This window comes from Apus apus, chromosome 3, assembly GCF_020740795.1.
Source record: "Apus apus isolate bApuApu2 chromosome 3, bApuApu2.pri.cur, whole genome shotgun sequence".
Classification (NCBI taxonomy): Eukaryota; Metazoa; Chordata; class Aves; order Apodiformes; family Apodidae; genus Apus; species Apus apus.
Window position 1 is genome coordinate 105,877,795 of NC_067284.1, and position 14,198 is coordinate 105,891,992.

Sequence of the window (14,198 nt, forward strand, 5' to 3'; positions counted from 1 at the left end):
TGGCATTTAGCCTTAGTGCTGATACAAGAGTTCTTCAGATTAATATCTGTTTTTCATTGTGCTGACCCATTTTAGTTGCAGAGGGTATATTTATTTCTCACCAGTTTTGAAGGACTACTTTTTTTAGACATTGCATAAGGAATCTATCATCTGCAAATAATTAAAATTAGACACTAGAAATGACATTGTATTGCTAATGAGCAGATGTGTCTGCTTATACCAGTGGAAGAACAGCTGTACAAATAAAAAATGCTACAGTGACCCTAAACCAGCATTATGTATTCTGCTGCAGGCCTGTAACTTCATTTAGAGATTAAAAGGAAAAAAGTAATCTCTCTATGTAGAATATAACCATTTCTGATTTTTCTTTACATTTCTCTAACTCTCTTCCCTTTATAATTTGAATGAAATTTGAAAGTCTCAGATTAAAGCACAGAGCACCTTTTTCTTGTATTTCAAATATTATTAAGAGTTTCAGCATTATTATAAGGTGTAACAAAAAAGAGTAGAAATGCAAAATCTGTTGTCACCAGACATATTAAATATATTCAAAATAGAATTAAAGACCCCTCAGGGAGCCATTCTTGGTCCAATACTCTTCAATATTTTCATTAATGACTTGGAGGATGTAGTGGAGAGGATGCTAATTAAATCTGTGGTAAAGACATTGCTAGGAGGCTCTTGGAGGAAACGAATAAAACATAGCTCTGTGTTGATAAATTAAAAAAACCATGGAAATCGATGTGCTGAGACACAATAAAGATAAATGTATAGTGGTTCATGCAGGACTGAATACTCAACAGTAGAAATATGCACTCTGTGAATTGTTTGATAGGAGAGAGTGTCTTCTATTGCCTTCAGGTTCTTCTAATTCCTGCTCTTTCCAGGGAAATCTCAATGATGGGACTAAGTTGACGGATGTCTAGCCATCCCACCAGCTACCAATTTAGTGGTCTCTTGCCTGTAATCACCTCGTAAATACCTGTGGTCTATACTTTTTTGTAAAGTAGCAAAGAGATTCTTTGCCAGTGGTGCTAGTCAATATTGCAGTTTGGGAATGCAGCTTCATTTCTTTCATGAACTGAAATGCCTAATGTCATGTTGTTCCCATTCTTTGTCCTTTCCCTAGAACTAAATATGCATTGAAAATAAATACGTATTATTGGGCTGGTTTACGGCCCCATGAATTTTAGCTATCCTGACCTAATTTGCATATTAGACTCTTTTTTTTATCCGTATAAATTAGAAGAGACTTTTTCTGACCCATATTTCCAGTTTAGGAGATGTTGTTTTTCCGTATCTCTGTGAGAAGCTGAGATTTGACTCTGCATCTTTTTTAATGAACAGGATTTTTAGGCAGTGCAGTGGTTGCTGAGATGGCTGAATAGTTTGCATTATGAAGTGAGTGGTGCTGAATCAATTCTGGCTCAAGAGCAAAAGTCCTTCTGGGCTCTGATTTTGTCTTACCTTTGAACTACTTTTAGCTTATTTCTTTTATATGTGACAATGATGTGTTAACCAGTTTTCCAGAACTGCTAAAAATAACCTTTATCTTTCAGTATTGCTACAGTCAATAATAAAAAGGTTCCCTGAAGATGAGCAAACCCATGGTATCATTCTTGTGTGCCATTGCAGATGACACTGTGACTCATGCTGTGGGAAATCTGAACCCACCACTATCCTGAAGGGATTCTCCTTGCTCATCATGCCTTTATCTTCAGAGAACAGCCTTGGAAAATGCTGGGTTTTTTCTACTATGGTCATCCTTAGGATAATTTCTGGGTTATTTTGTAGCTACAGCATAGCTGTGTTTGTAATTGGGAAGAGGAAAGAGGAAGGGACAAAGAAGGGAATCTTCATTTTAATTCAGGCTTTGTTGATTTTTAACTTCTGAAGCAAAATCTAGACTTCTCAATGCTTAGGACTGTCTTCAGTAGCTTTCAAATATCCATGAAGCCCACGAAGTCCAAATATTCGTGTGTATGTGGTGTGAATAGCAGCAGCTGGATTTGCTTATGTGTTTATAGAATGTGAAAAGAGCAACCTCAGAAGATCTTTTTCTGCAGGCTTTTTTGGTGGCTTGTTCATAGGCTTTGTACAAGGAAAGCAATAGACAAAGTCACAACAAAGTAACACCAAGTACGGTTTTCTTCTTCAAATAAACCACTAGTGAATTTACTGTACTTGGGTCTAGAAATCCGAGGCACTGAAGCATGGCATCATTAATCATAGTTTATGATGATTATTAGAAGGCTTTTAATCTTTGTTTTCATGTATAATTAGGTACAAGAGGTCAAAGCCAACTCTATTCTAAACAACAATATTTTCAGTGAATGCCTGTTTTTCTCTGCCTGCAATTTTCTCTTGCATATTTATAAGAGCATACTTGTCAGTGTTTTGAGAGAGCAGTGTCCCAGGAGTTTATCTGCTGATAAAAGCAAATGACAACACCGTTATTTTTATTATCACTAATTATTTTTATTACTATTGCAATAACACCTGGTGGATCATAGCAGGTTTAGGTTCTTAGCGTTAACACATGCCTAAATTTAGGCAAGCCATTAGTGAGATACAAGATAAATGAAGAGAAAGGAGAAGGCACATAAAGAAAACAATAGCAGATTTGTGTGATATCATAGGTCCATGAAGTGCCTGATCTGAATTGCTCTATTTCTTAATTATAGTTCATCATATCATCAGTGGTTGTCCAGCTTTTTCTAAGCATCACAATACAGCTAGTCCATGAGGAAGAGAGGCAAGGAGGGTCCAGTTCAGATCTGCCAAGACAGAAGCTCTTACATGTTCTGCCTGTCTTCCAGTTGAGCTTTAGGAAATGTGGGGATTCCTTATACCCTGTGTCATGTCCTCAAGTCTCTTCCAAACATGTCTGCTCTATGCATTTACTTGGTTTTGAAGACTATCAAGATCTTCAGTCAGATTTTTCTGACCAGTGTAGACACATCAGGCGGGGTAGAGACTGAGACAAAGCCACCTAAATTTATGTGACTCTCTGCAGGCCTGGAGAGTCTCAGTTCCTCTAATTTTCAATGGAGATCTAATCAACACACTTGACTTACCCCAAATTTGACACCTATGTTAGCTCAGATTTGGTTGCCTAAATTTGACAATTTAGTTCCAGCTGTACCAATAAATACTGTCAAAAGATTTCACTCCCATTTTAAGTTCCTTCAGCCCTGAGACAAAGTTTTGAGAGAAGAAATTTTGAAAGGGCCTAATGCCTGTTTATGACAGACAATGTCTATCTATGACACAAAAAGTCAAAAAACTTGTCAAAAACTAATAATTTAACTTTTTATTAAAGTTAAATAAAAATAAAGTCCCCTACAATAATTTTAATGCCATTAATTATGACTTCTGTATGTATTCACCATTCTGTTTGTTCTATGCAGTTCTGGTAAAGACATATTTTCAATTAATTCAAAATGGATTAAAATTCCTGTCTGCAAGGGACATTTGATACTTAAACTTTGTGACAGTCATCAAAAACTAACCTGTGTTTTTTTTGTGGGCTCAAATAGATCCTCTACTTCCTTCAAAGGTCAAAGAACATTAAAAAATGCATTTAAACATTTTTGCTTAAATGCAAAAAAATGCATTAATTTATATCTGAAAGAAATAATAAACAAGAAAGCATACAAGGAACTCCTTCAAAAGTCTTCATTCAGCTTTCTAGTCTTGTAAAATATTTGAATTATCTTGAGAAGCAATGTGATGCCTTTTGTAACTATTGAATAATAATGATAATAAAAAGTAAAAAGTATTTGATCAGAGATAGAGCTTCTGGTTCTTGGATGACTTTTCAAAGCAAATGTTGGGGTGGGCCATGCTAAGGTCATATAGTGTGATGATGGTATGTGAATCCTAGAATCACGGACTGGTTTGGGTTAGAAGGGACCTTAAAGATCATCCATTTCCAACCCCCAGCCCTGGGCATGGACACCTCCCACTAGACCAGGTTGCTCTAAGCCCCATCCAGCCTGGCCTTGAATCAAACCAGGGAAGGGGCAGCCACAACTTCCTTAGGCAACCTATGCCAGGGTCTCACCAACCTCTTGTAAAGGATTAGAATAGAATAGAATATTCAGTTGAAAGGGGCTTACAATTAACATCTGTGATTCTATTTTATCTTCAAAGCTATACCAGAAACCCTGTAATCTGGTGATTTGAAGAACGTTAAAGACCAGACATTTTTCCAGCTGTATCTGTGGTGTTCTAAGTACATGTGCAAGTCATAATTTTTATGGAAAGCCAGTATTTGCTGTCTTGATTCCAAAGCAAATGGGGAAGAACAAAACTATAGCTTCTTCCTTAACTGAAAGACATGTATATTGAAAGGTCTGTAAACCTTTTGGTTTATCGACAGTATAAAAGTTTTCATTAATTTGTACAAGCTCATTAATTCATTGTAACCTTCTAAAGACTCTTTTATATTTCATTTATCCTTCCTGCACCCTAGCCTTGAAAATCATCAAGAACTCTCAATCCACAGCACTGTAACTAACTTCTTTTCTATTAACATTTTTCTCCTTTAATCATATGCTATAAAGAGTTTTACTTTCCCTTGGCAACTTTTAAGCTGTATGGATGTAATCATTACAGTGAGTGATGACATCAAGCTCAGGTGACATGGTGCAATTGATTTTTACTAAATAATTATATGATGAGCTGGAAGAAGGAGTTTTATTAGTCTTAACTCAGGAAGGATTGATTGGGGAAAAGAAAATGACCAATCAGTATATCAGGTTTCTGCGGGTATACGAAAATAAGTGACACCTGCAGAAAAGTCTATAAATCACAGAAAAAAAATTATGATAAAAATAAGAGCTATGTACTGCCCTTTAAAATTTCACTGGGTGGCACAGAAGAGCCTAACAGACCGTAGTAATTTATCTCCATTATGCTTGGGATCCTCTGAGAACAGCAAGGTTGATGAATTATGCCATTACATTTTTTTTATTATTTTTAAATTGAGAGAAGATAAGGAGTGTTGTATGACTATTACTTTGAAGTAAGTAGAGGTCTGAGTCTTCAACAGAAACCACTGGTTTCACCAACAAAATAAATAGTGTATTTTGCTTTAGCCTTCTGTAGGTTACATATTCCGAAATCCCCATTTTGAAACTGCATGTTTGCAGTGAATTCTCTATTTCTAAAGAAAAATAAGTATAATACTGGCAAATATTTTTTTTTTATTAATGCTGTGGTTATTCCTATTTCTTATTGGCCTAAAGATACTCTGGAGTTAGACAGGAGGGACAATGACCTGCCTAAGATGCATCTCAAGAGAAACACAAACTCTAGCATAGCAGCATGGTAGCTACTTTAAGCGGGAAATTCTTTGCCCCCACCCAAGAAGACACTGCAGTTTTCTCAAGGTATAGAAACAATGAAGTAAAAAGCACTGAGCAGCTGAATAAAAACAGGGATGTTTAAACATAGTTTTATATATGTAACATTCAAATGAAACAAGAGCTAGTATTTACTACTTTGATGCCAAAGAATATGGGGAAGACCAAAACTAATTGATTCCTACCCAGTTGCACCAGAAGATACCAGAATGTTGGTAAGAGAGCTTTAGAGCCATTTCTTCGACTGTTATCTCCATTTTGGCAAATAAAGAGTTTTTCCAATGGCAATGTGATTGTATTGCGTGGCAGTGTCAACCTGGGAATTGTTTTGGAGCATCTGGGACACCATCACAGCTCCCTGGCCTTTTATCTAGTGTCCTGTAGCCACAGATTTCTATTGCATATAAGTCAGAGCAAGTGCTCAAGTCTTCAGGGTATTTTTTTGATTAATTGCTGTTCTGGTCTCTGCTGACGCAGTGAGGAAATTTTATGTTCTCTAGAATGGTCCAGGCTGAGAACCACTGAGGCACTTTGGTCAGCCAAAGTGAAATTCCTAAATATGAACCGTGCCTGAATTCTAAACACATTTAGATGTCCAAATGTGCTTTCCTCCAGAGACAAGAGCTTACAAGGACTTGCCAGAGCTCACAGAGGCACTGTGCTTTGTGCTTATGCTCCTTGGCACCATGCAGCCATATCTAAACCCACATTATTTCTGTATCTAGAGAAAGAGATACAAATTCTCTGCTTTTCTATCAGTTTGAAAATCACCCTCTCTATCTAATCATTTCTTTGATGACTAGAAAAGTCCCAAACTGGACTTAGCAGCAGATGGAGGTGCCTAAGTCCAGGGTTCTAGTGACAATCCACAAAAGCCTTGGAGTAGCCAAGCAGGTCCTGCTTGGGGAGGCAGGACAAGGTAACCTGTCTCCATGGTCAATGTTCTTCTCCAGCAAGAAAACAGGATGCAGGCCCTCCAGCAGAAGAAGCAATAACAAACACCCCAACAAAAACAACCCCAAGGAGAGCTCCGGAGGAGCCATTTCAGATGGAGCCCCATAGGCAGGAACACTGTGACTGGTCCATTGGGTTCAGGTGACCCACCCTCTCCTCCCACAGGCACAGCTGCTCCTCTTCCTTGCCACAGCCTGGCACAGCTGGGGGTGTCCTGGGATGTCTCAGGTCAGTAGAGCTGCAGGCATTTTTTATCCTGATCCTCTTAAAACAGGACATCCATGAAAGTCTGCCTGGTTGTCTCTAGTTGTAAAGATTCCGATTAATACTGGGAATGAGTTGTCTGTGTGAGCTTTGTGACAAAGTGGGCCAGGTCTGATGCTACAGCTAAGATGGTGTTCTGCTTTCAGGCCTCTAGAAGCTTTTCCTCAAGCTACCCTTTGGAGATAAATGGGCTAGAGATCACTCAGAGTGTATCTACTGGTCATTGCAGCTGCAAAGAAGGCTTTTTCTGTTTTACTTCATTCTTTCATTGCAAAGTTTCTGAAAGAGTTGGTGAAGGTCTTTCTTCCTATCAAAGACCTTATACCTCAGAGTTAATATATTTTGTTAACATCTCTATGAAGCAACCTGATTATCATTTCAGCTTGGAATGAAAATATGGTTCATGCCCTATTAAGAGATGTCACCATATATTATACCCATGAGGCACAAAGGTATCTCATGGATCTACCCTAAACCTTGTCCCTAAATTTGTCCCAGGTTTTGCACAGCGAGTGACTTTCAGACATCTTGCAGAAGAGTAGTTGTAAGCAATCAACATTCTCCTGCTTAGAATATCCAGCTGCTCTGAAGATGGGCAGTAGTGAAGATTTAGACAAACCTGATTCACTGGTTTGATTTGGAATTAAAGCAGAATCATACACATCTCTTAAAAATGGGGTTTGGCACAGGTGAAAAAAAAATAAATTCTTTGTAGGGAATTTTGTGGGAAATCTGATCATGAAATGCATCATTAGGGATAAGAAGTATGTCTTCAATCCATCCAATGCATAATGCCAGCAGCTTTATTTCTTTTTCTGTGAAAATGTAAGAAAGATACTGGTCATTCAAAGTACTTTCAAATCCCAGTGTTACAACTTACAACAGATACTAATTTTGAAGTAATAAATGTTTTTAAGTCTTATTTAATTACGTGACACCTGGTAGACAAGGTCAATTACATGAATCCTGTGGACATTATTTGTGGGTTTGCTTGTATTATTATAAATTTAGAACAAATTTCTTGCCTTCAGAGGAACCATTCTGCTGCACCAAAGATCAGTTGGCTATTTGTTTCAGCAGAAGACTGTCCCTATAAGATTGGATTTTGATTTAATAGTACATAATATCTTCCAGTCTTTATTAAATTAATTATTTCTGTTTTCTTATTCTTGTCTGAAGCCTAGCTTTGGTGTTATGTTAATAGAGAGAGACAGAATGTCATGGTAGACAAAGTAAGAAAGACATTTCAGAAAAGGAAGGGAAGTTCACTACAGGTGACATCATGGAACTGTTAGATAGCCAAGCAGGAATAATTTTTTATTTAGTACATTTTCTTTCAGACAAAGACAAGATTGTTAAGCTCAGTCATTCTACCACAGCTGTTTATTAAATTAAGTTTCTTGACTTGTTTGCTACTCGCTGAATTAGTGGATCTCAACAAGGAATACTTGCCAGAGGGTTTTAAAAAATCAGGGTTGAACCCTTGAGAAATAAGTTTGCGCATGTGCGGTACATTGCAAATAACAACAGTAACAGCAATAGATGGTATCTATACACCTGGAAATTATTTTTTAATATTTCATAGTCTTTGAGGATTAGTCAGAAAACAGATACTTCTTGAGGCAGATTTAGGTACAAATTGATTTAAGAAAAAAAATAAATGACATTTTAGCTTAGATGATTGATCACATTAATGCTACGCTTTGGGGGTCTTACTAACAATACCTGTTCAGTCTTCTGGATGGTTTAATGCTGCCAGCCAACCCTTGAGCAACTAGGTGAGGCCTTTATTATTAGACAATCTGGCATCCTCCTTAGCTTTAACTCTATAATTTCATCACTGACTTTGTACAGCTCTTTGAGCTTTGGTATGTCTTTGGGGCAAATGCATATCCTTGATATGAAGACCTCAGGAAAGAGCTGTGGCTTTAGGTGCATTGTTCTAATGAGGAATGTGCTTCACTGTTTCAGTGCTGCCTTATTTTCCATTTGGGTTTTGTATGCTTTGGCTTTCAGTTGCTCTGCCTAGTTAAACAACTTTGGCAAGACTGGAGAGCCTAATTTCTCAGGTTACATCTCTATATATGTATTTGTAAATGAGAGTCAGTTTTCCTCTTAACCTTCTCTTCAATAAATTAATTAAGCAGACTGCTTCCCTATTACTATGTAAAAGTGGCATGTGTGTATATTAAATAATCTTGTTTATTCTCTCACCTAGAGTACTGTGCACATGAGCTCATGCTGAACTCATATTTTTTAAATGCATGCTAGAAACTGGCGTACTGTATAGATCCTTCATTTATAGAGATTTTTGTAATCCACTGCCTAGTCATTTGTTAAGTAGTTTGTTAAGCAATAAACAGAGTTGTAGAATGCTAATGCTTAAGCTCAGATGCCAATCAGCATTAACATACCTTGGCAAAACTAATGCTTTCCTGGCCTGTATTCATTTATGCCTAACTGTTCAGTAGCACTGGCTTTAGAAGAACTCCCTACCACCCTAAAATGACTTGCAAAGAAATGAGCAAAGTGTTCTCTGCCTTGCAGACCACACTATTAAGTATTGATGAAGAACGTGGTTTTTGTTCTTATATGAAGTAAACATTTTAGCAGTTAAAAAGTTTATACTGTTGGTCATTGAATGGACTTTTTGTCCAAGCACAGCTTTGAAAATGTGTCTGCAACTTTTAGTTCATAAATATTTCAGCCAGATATCATTTATTGTACTATGTTTTAAACAATTTTTTTCTGTTTCCTTGGGAAAACATAAGGGATAAAATTTATCATATTTTAATGAGTAGTATTATGTAGATAGTGTCTTTTTCCCCAGTGCCATGACTCTTTCTCTACCCTCTGCCCTTTGCTAGGGGTTTATCAGGACCTACAGCTTTTCTCTGTTTCATCTCCATAGTCCTTAGAGTTGATGGTAATCTTCAAAAGGTCTCTAGCCCAGTGGCAGTCAAAAGACAAATCCTGATGATACCCAATTTATTTCAAATTGCAGTCACTCCAGTGTTTTCACTCAGCCGAGTTCATCTAAAACACCAGAAAAGTTCAAAATTCATAAATTTATTACTGCAAAGTAAAAAGTTCTGTTCTAGAATGCATAATTGGGAACAAGGTTACAAAAGACAGAAACTGCAAAATTGCAAAAATTAATCTCCAGTTCATTCTTAATGCTAAAGCTCCTCTCTAAGGCGGTTGTTTGCTTTATGAAATGATCACATCTGGCTTATGGTCAGGCTGCCTGAGGACTGAGACTGGATAGAGATGAGAGACAACAAAGCTTTTGGCCAGTGTGACTCCCTGAGACTGCACAATGCCAAACCATAGCTGGGCTAATCACTTGAGGGGATAGTAAACTTCCCTCTGCTTTGGCCCATTATTTAATAGTTTTGTAGGTAGAATCCCTCTCATTTTGGAAATTTATACATGAGCAACTTCATATAACTATCTTTTAAAGGGATCACGTATAATGGGGCTAATTCTTGTAAAAAAATTACTCATTTATGATATAATTTCAAGGAGTTACTAAGTATATAACTCTGTAAGGGGACCTACAGGAAAGTTGGAGAGGGATTTTTTTACAAGGGGATATAGTGACAGGAAGAGGGGGAACAGTTTTAAACTGGGGGGAGATTTAGATGAGATTTTAGGAAGAACCCTGGCACAGGTTGCCCAGAACAGCTGTGGCTGCCCCATCCCTGGCAGTGTTGAAGGTCAGGTTGGATGGGCCTTGGAGCAACTTGGTATAGTGGGAGGTGTCTCTGCCCATGTCAGGGGGGATTGGAATTACATGATATTTAAGGCCCCTTCTAACCGAAACCATTCTCTAATTCTATGAATAACTAGGATTTTTGTTTTCCTAATATTAGATATAAGCAATATTATATACTTTTGCTATCCACATTATCCACATGTAGGTTGCAAATGAAATTTTGTAGAGATTACATATAAACATTTGTTTTCTATTTCTCCCAAACTGAAAAAAATTGTGGAAGGGTTGCTGTCCCTAAGCATTACTCTATAACAGTACTAACACAACCAGACTTTCTCCAAACCTCTCCTTAGCATACTTCTCTATCAGAGTCCTCTTTGGAGCTCAAATTTAACAGCTTTGTAGGAATCATTCCTTCTCTCCATAACTGGTGGTGATGATGGTAGGAACTGATAACTTTAGAGTTAATTCAACAATACAGGCATACTAGTCTTTTATCAAGACCATTGCTTTCTCAATAAAGAAGAACAGCTAGTTATCTCTAAGGATGTTTTGTACCTTTCTGCCTTTGAGATGTACTCCTGCAACAGAAGAATATTTTAACTTGGTAAAACAAACTTTTTTTGGTAGCCATTTGCACAATTCAAAATAAATATTATGAGTATCTTGATTACAGTATCTGCAGCTCGATTATTTAAGGTTTTACATCTGTATTTGGCTACTGTGTGAAGTATCAAAATGTGACATACTCACATTTCATTTGCATGTAATTAAAAAGGAAATACCAGAGTTTAATGTCTTCATGACTATTTAACCAAAGAAAGACTTCCTAAAAATACCTGTCATGCTAATCCAGGTGTATGGGGCATCCTAAATTTAGGCCTGCTGAATTTATGCCTGCAGCCTATTCAGGTAGGGAGGATGGTCCTCATGGTGTCCTGTGTTTTCTCTCTCCCCAGGAATGCGACAAGGCAACGATGTTGGCACCCAGTACCGCTCGGCCATCTACACGTTTTCTGAGGAACAGATGGAAGCTGCTTTGAGATCCAAGGAAGAATATCAAAAGGTAACATTGGGCAGAGCATGGAATTGCTTCACATACGAACAGAGGTTAAAGATGTCACCTCTTAGCACAAAAGCACTTTTTGTGCTGTGTGTTGTCTCCGTGTTGCTATTGGAACTTCTTATTCCAGTACTGAACTTGCATCATACTTACTTTAAGTTCCAACTCTTATGAATTATTTGCATGTGTGTGTGAGTCATTTTATAACTGTGCAGGAAGAAAAACAGCTACTTGTGCAGAGATAGCTTTAATCTCTTCTCAATTTTTTTTTAGTCCTGTAGTATTGCTGCATTGTAATTGCTGTCTGATCTGCCTAGTGGCCTTGACAGAGCAAGATCCAGATTCTACAGCAGAGATATATCAATTCTTGTAACTTATATGAAATAAACTACTCATCTAGGACATCAGGCCAATAGATGAAGTATTGCTAAAGTAGTGCTAGAAGAGTATCAACGTTCATGTATTCACCTGTACTATGACTTCACTGAAGGGTTATGTTGAAGAACCAAGGTTTGTGGTGAATATCTGATGTTAAAGGTGAAGGTGTTTTGAAGAGTGAGGGTATATCAGTCAGAAGCATGTATCAAGGTATGAAAAGGAGGTGTATGTGCTGAAGTCTTATGTGGCAGTTTGGTTTTCACAAATGTGTGTATGACATTGGTGGGCTGAGCCATGAGTGCACAGGTTTGTAAATGCAGTGGGTGTTACTTTGCATGCAAAGAGATGCTCTGAACTGCAAGTAACTAATTTGCAAGTCGTTCATAGCAGTGTGATAACTGTGCATGTAAATTAAGTGTTCAATGACATACATATTTTCTCAGGAGTAGCTGAACACATGGGGATAAGTCAGTCTTGCAGGTGTTTATCTTTTTTTACAGAGTGGTTTCTGAAGGTTCAGTATTCATATTTAGCCTGCAGAACATCTTTCCACTCACTGTTTGCCTTAGATCCAAATTGGTTTTGATCCTTTTTGTTAACATCTGCTGACCAATATCACACTGTAAATCTTCAAGCTTTCAGTTTGCTTTACCAACTCCATTATTCTCTGCTGTTACTTGTCATTAAATTAATACAGACTTGAAAGCAAAATTATGATGTAGAAGATTGTAATATGATACTACAGAATCTTCCATCATCAATAGATTTTCTTAATGGCATAAATTAAAATTTACCTACTTTGAAGTCTATCACCATTTGAAAAGTATGTATAATTAGTACACTTATATAATTAGGCAAAACTCTTCAAGTGAGCACATGTTGAGTTTACTTTTGCCCTGAAATAAGGGTAAGGAAGGGACTGTGTTGACAACTAAGGAAACACAGCAAATATGTACTGAAATTCCTAGAGTATAGATGGTTTCTACATATTACCAATAACAGTGTCTACAATATTATCTACTGTGGCACTGCAGTAGCAGTAGAATGGTTCTGTTGGAAATGTACTGAGCAAACAATATGGTTAGGAATCCCTTTAATGTAAATGTAATACCAGCATGTTCATTATTATTGAAGTAATTTAACATAAATATCAGGCTCTTCTGGCAGTGACATGTGCATGTCTATGCACCTGATAATGACAGATAAAAGCATATGGGGGTGACATAACACTGGATTTTTCCATGGTAAGCAGTGGTGCACACTCCAGATGGGGGAAGGACTAACAAATATTAGAAGTACAACTGCAATATGTATGAGTGACTCTACAGTTTTTTTGCACAGCAAATGAATAAAAGCAAAGGTAGTTTATTTACTTGCTGACTGAACAACTGAGCATGTACTCTTAGATGTCTGTGAGCTGAGGACCTGACAGAAAGTTAAGAATGTCCTTCAAATAGAAAATTCTGTGTTTGCTAGATGGGGTTTCGGTTTAATTTTTGTTTGGCTTAGGGTTTTTTGGTGTGAGGTTTTTTGGGTTTTTTTGCATAAAGCCAAATATGACTGTTAACCTAAAGGCAAGTTTTTTGTTAGGTGGGGATAGGAGCCATCCAGCCCCAAGTTTTATAACTGATTCCTGCCTCTATGACAAGCTAGCCTGCAGTGCTAGCTCCTCTCTAGAGGTCAGGTAGCCTTGTTCAGCTCTGTCTACATTTTGCAAGGAGTATGGATGGAGACGAGCAGATCTGCAGAAAGAACCAGTTTGTACTGAGGACCCAGAACACGCTATGCGAGTGTTAAGACCGTTCACTCTTCGGTCACTGTAGTTAGGTCCTCTGAACCATGTGCTGCTAGTAGATAGATGTCAGTGGTGCATTTCTAGTTTACCTCCATCAAAAGTAATTGGGTTCATCCAACGCTAGACCACGCTGTAATGTGAACCAAAGTATGGTAAGTGACCATGATCAGGAGATTTATTAAAAAAGCACACTTCTGCTCCAAACTGAAACACTAATGATGGAATCATAGGATCATTTGGGTTGGAAAAGACCTTTAGGGTCATTAAGTCCAACTGTTAACCCAGCACTGTCAAGGCCACTACTAAACCATGTCCCTCAGCACCCACATCTCACATAGCTTACACCTTTAGGGTAGTGCTATGCTTGAATGGAAAATACTGAAGTTAAGTGGCCCACAGTCCTAACTCCTACTAGCTCATGAGTCAGAATTATAATGCGCATCAAGCACAAGTGTCCTGCGGGTTCACATCTATTTAAAGTTGTGGAACTTGTTGCTGATTAATGCAGCTGTTTTAACAGCTGAGAAATGGCGCTACAGCAAGGAATATACATTGAGCCATACATCTTTAGCTGCTGCTGAAGCTGAATGTATACAGTCAGAGTCAGCCAGTGATAATACAGATTATAATACAATAGGGCTGCCTATAAATGGCAAT

At 37.6% G+C, this 14,198-nt stretch overlaps 1 protein-coding gene across 3 annotated transcripts in view; it reads left to right on the forward strand.

Annotated features, from left to right (window-relative positions):
- Positions 1-14,198, forward strand: part of MSRA (methionine sulfoxide reductase A) — a 285,357-nt gene that overhangs the window by 172,906 nt on the left and 98,253 nt on the right. For all 3 annotated transcript variants that reach the window (XM_051614414.1, XM_051614415.1, XM_051614417.1), the window contains one exon: positions 11,265-11,371. In XM_051614414.1, coding sequence (XP_051470374.1) covers positions 11,265-11,371 — 107 coding nt within the window. The remainder of the gene's footprint in view (positions 1-11,264; positions 11,372-14,198) is intronic.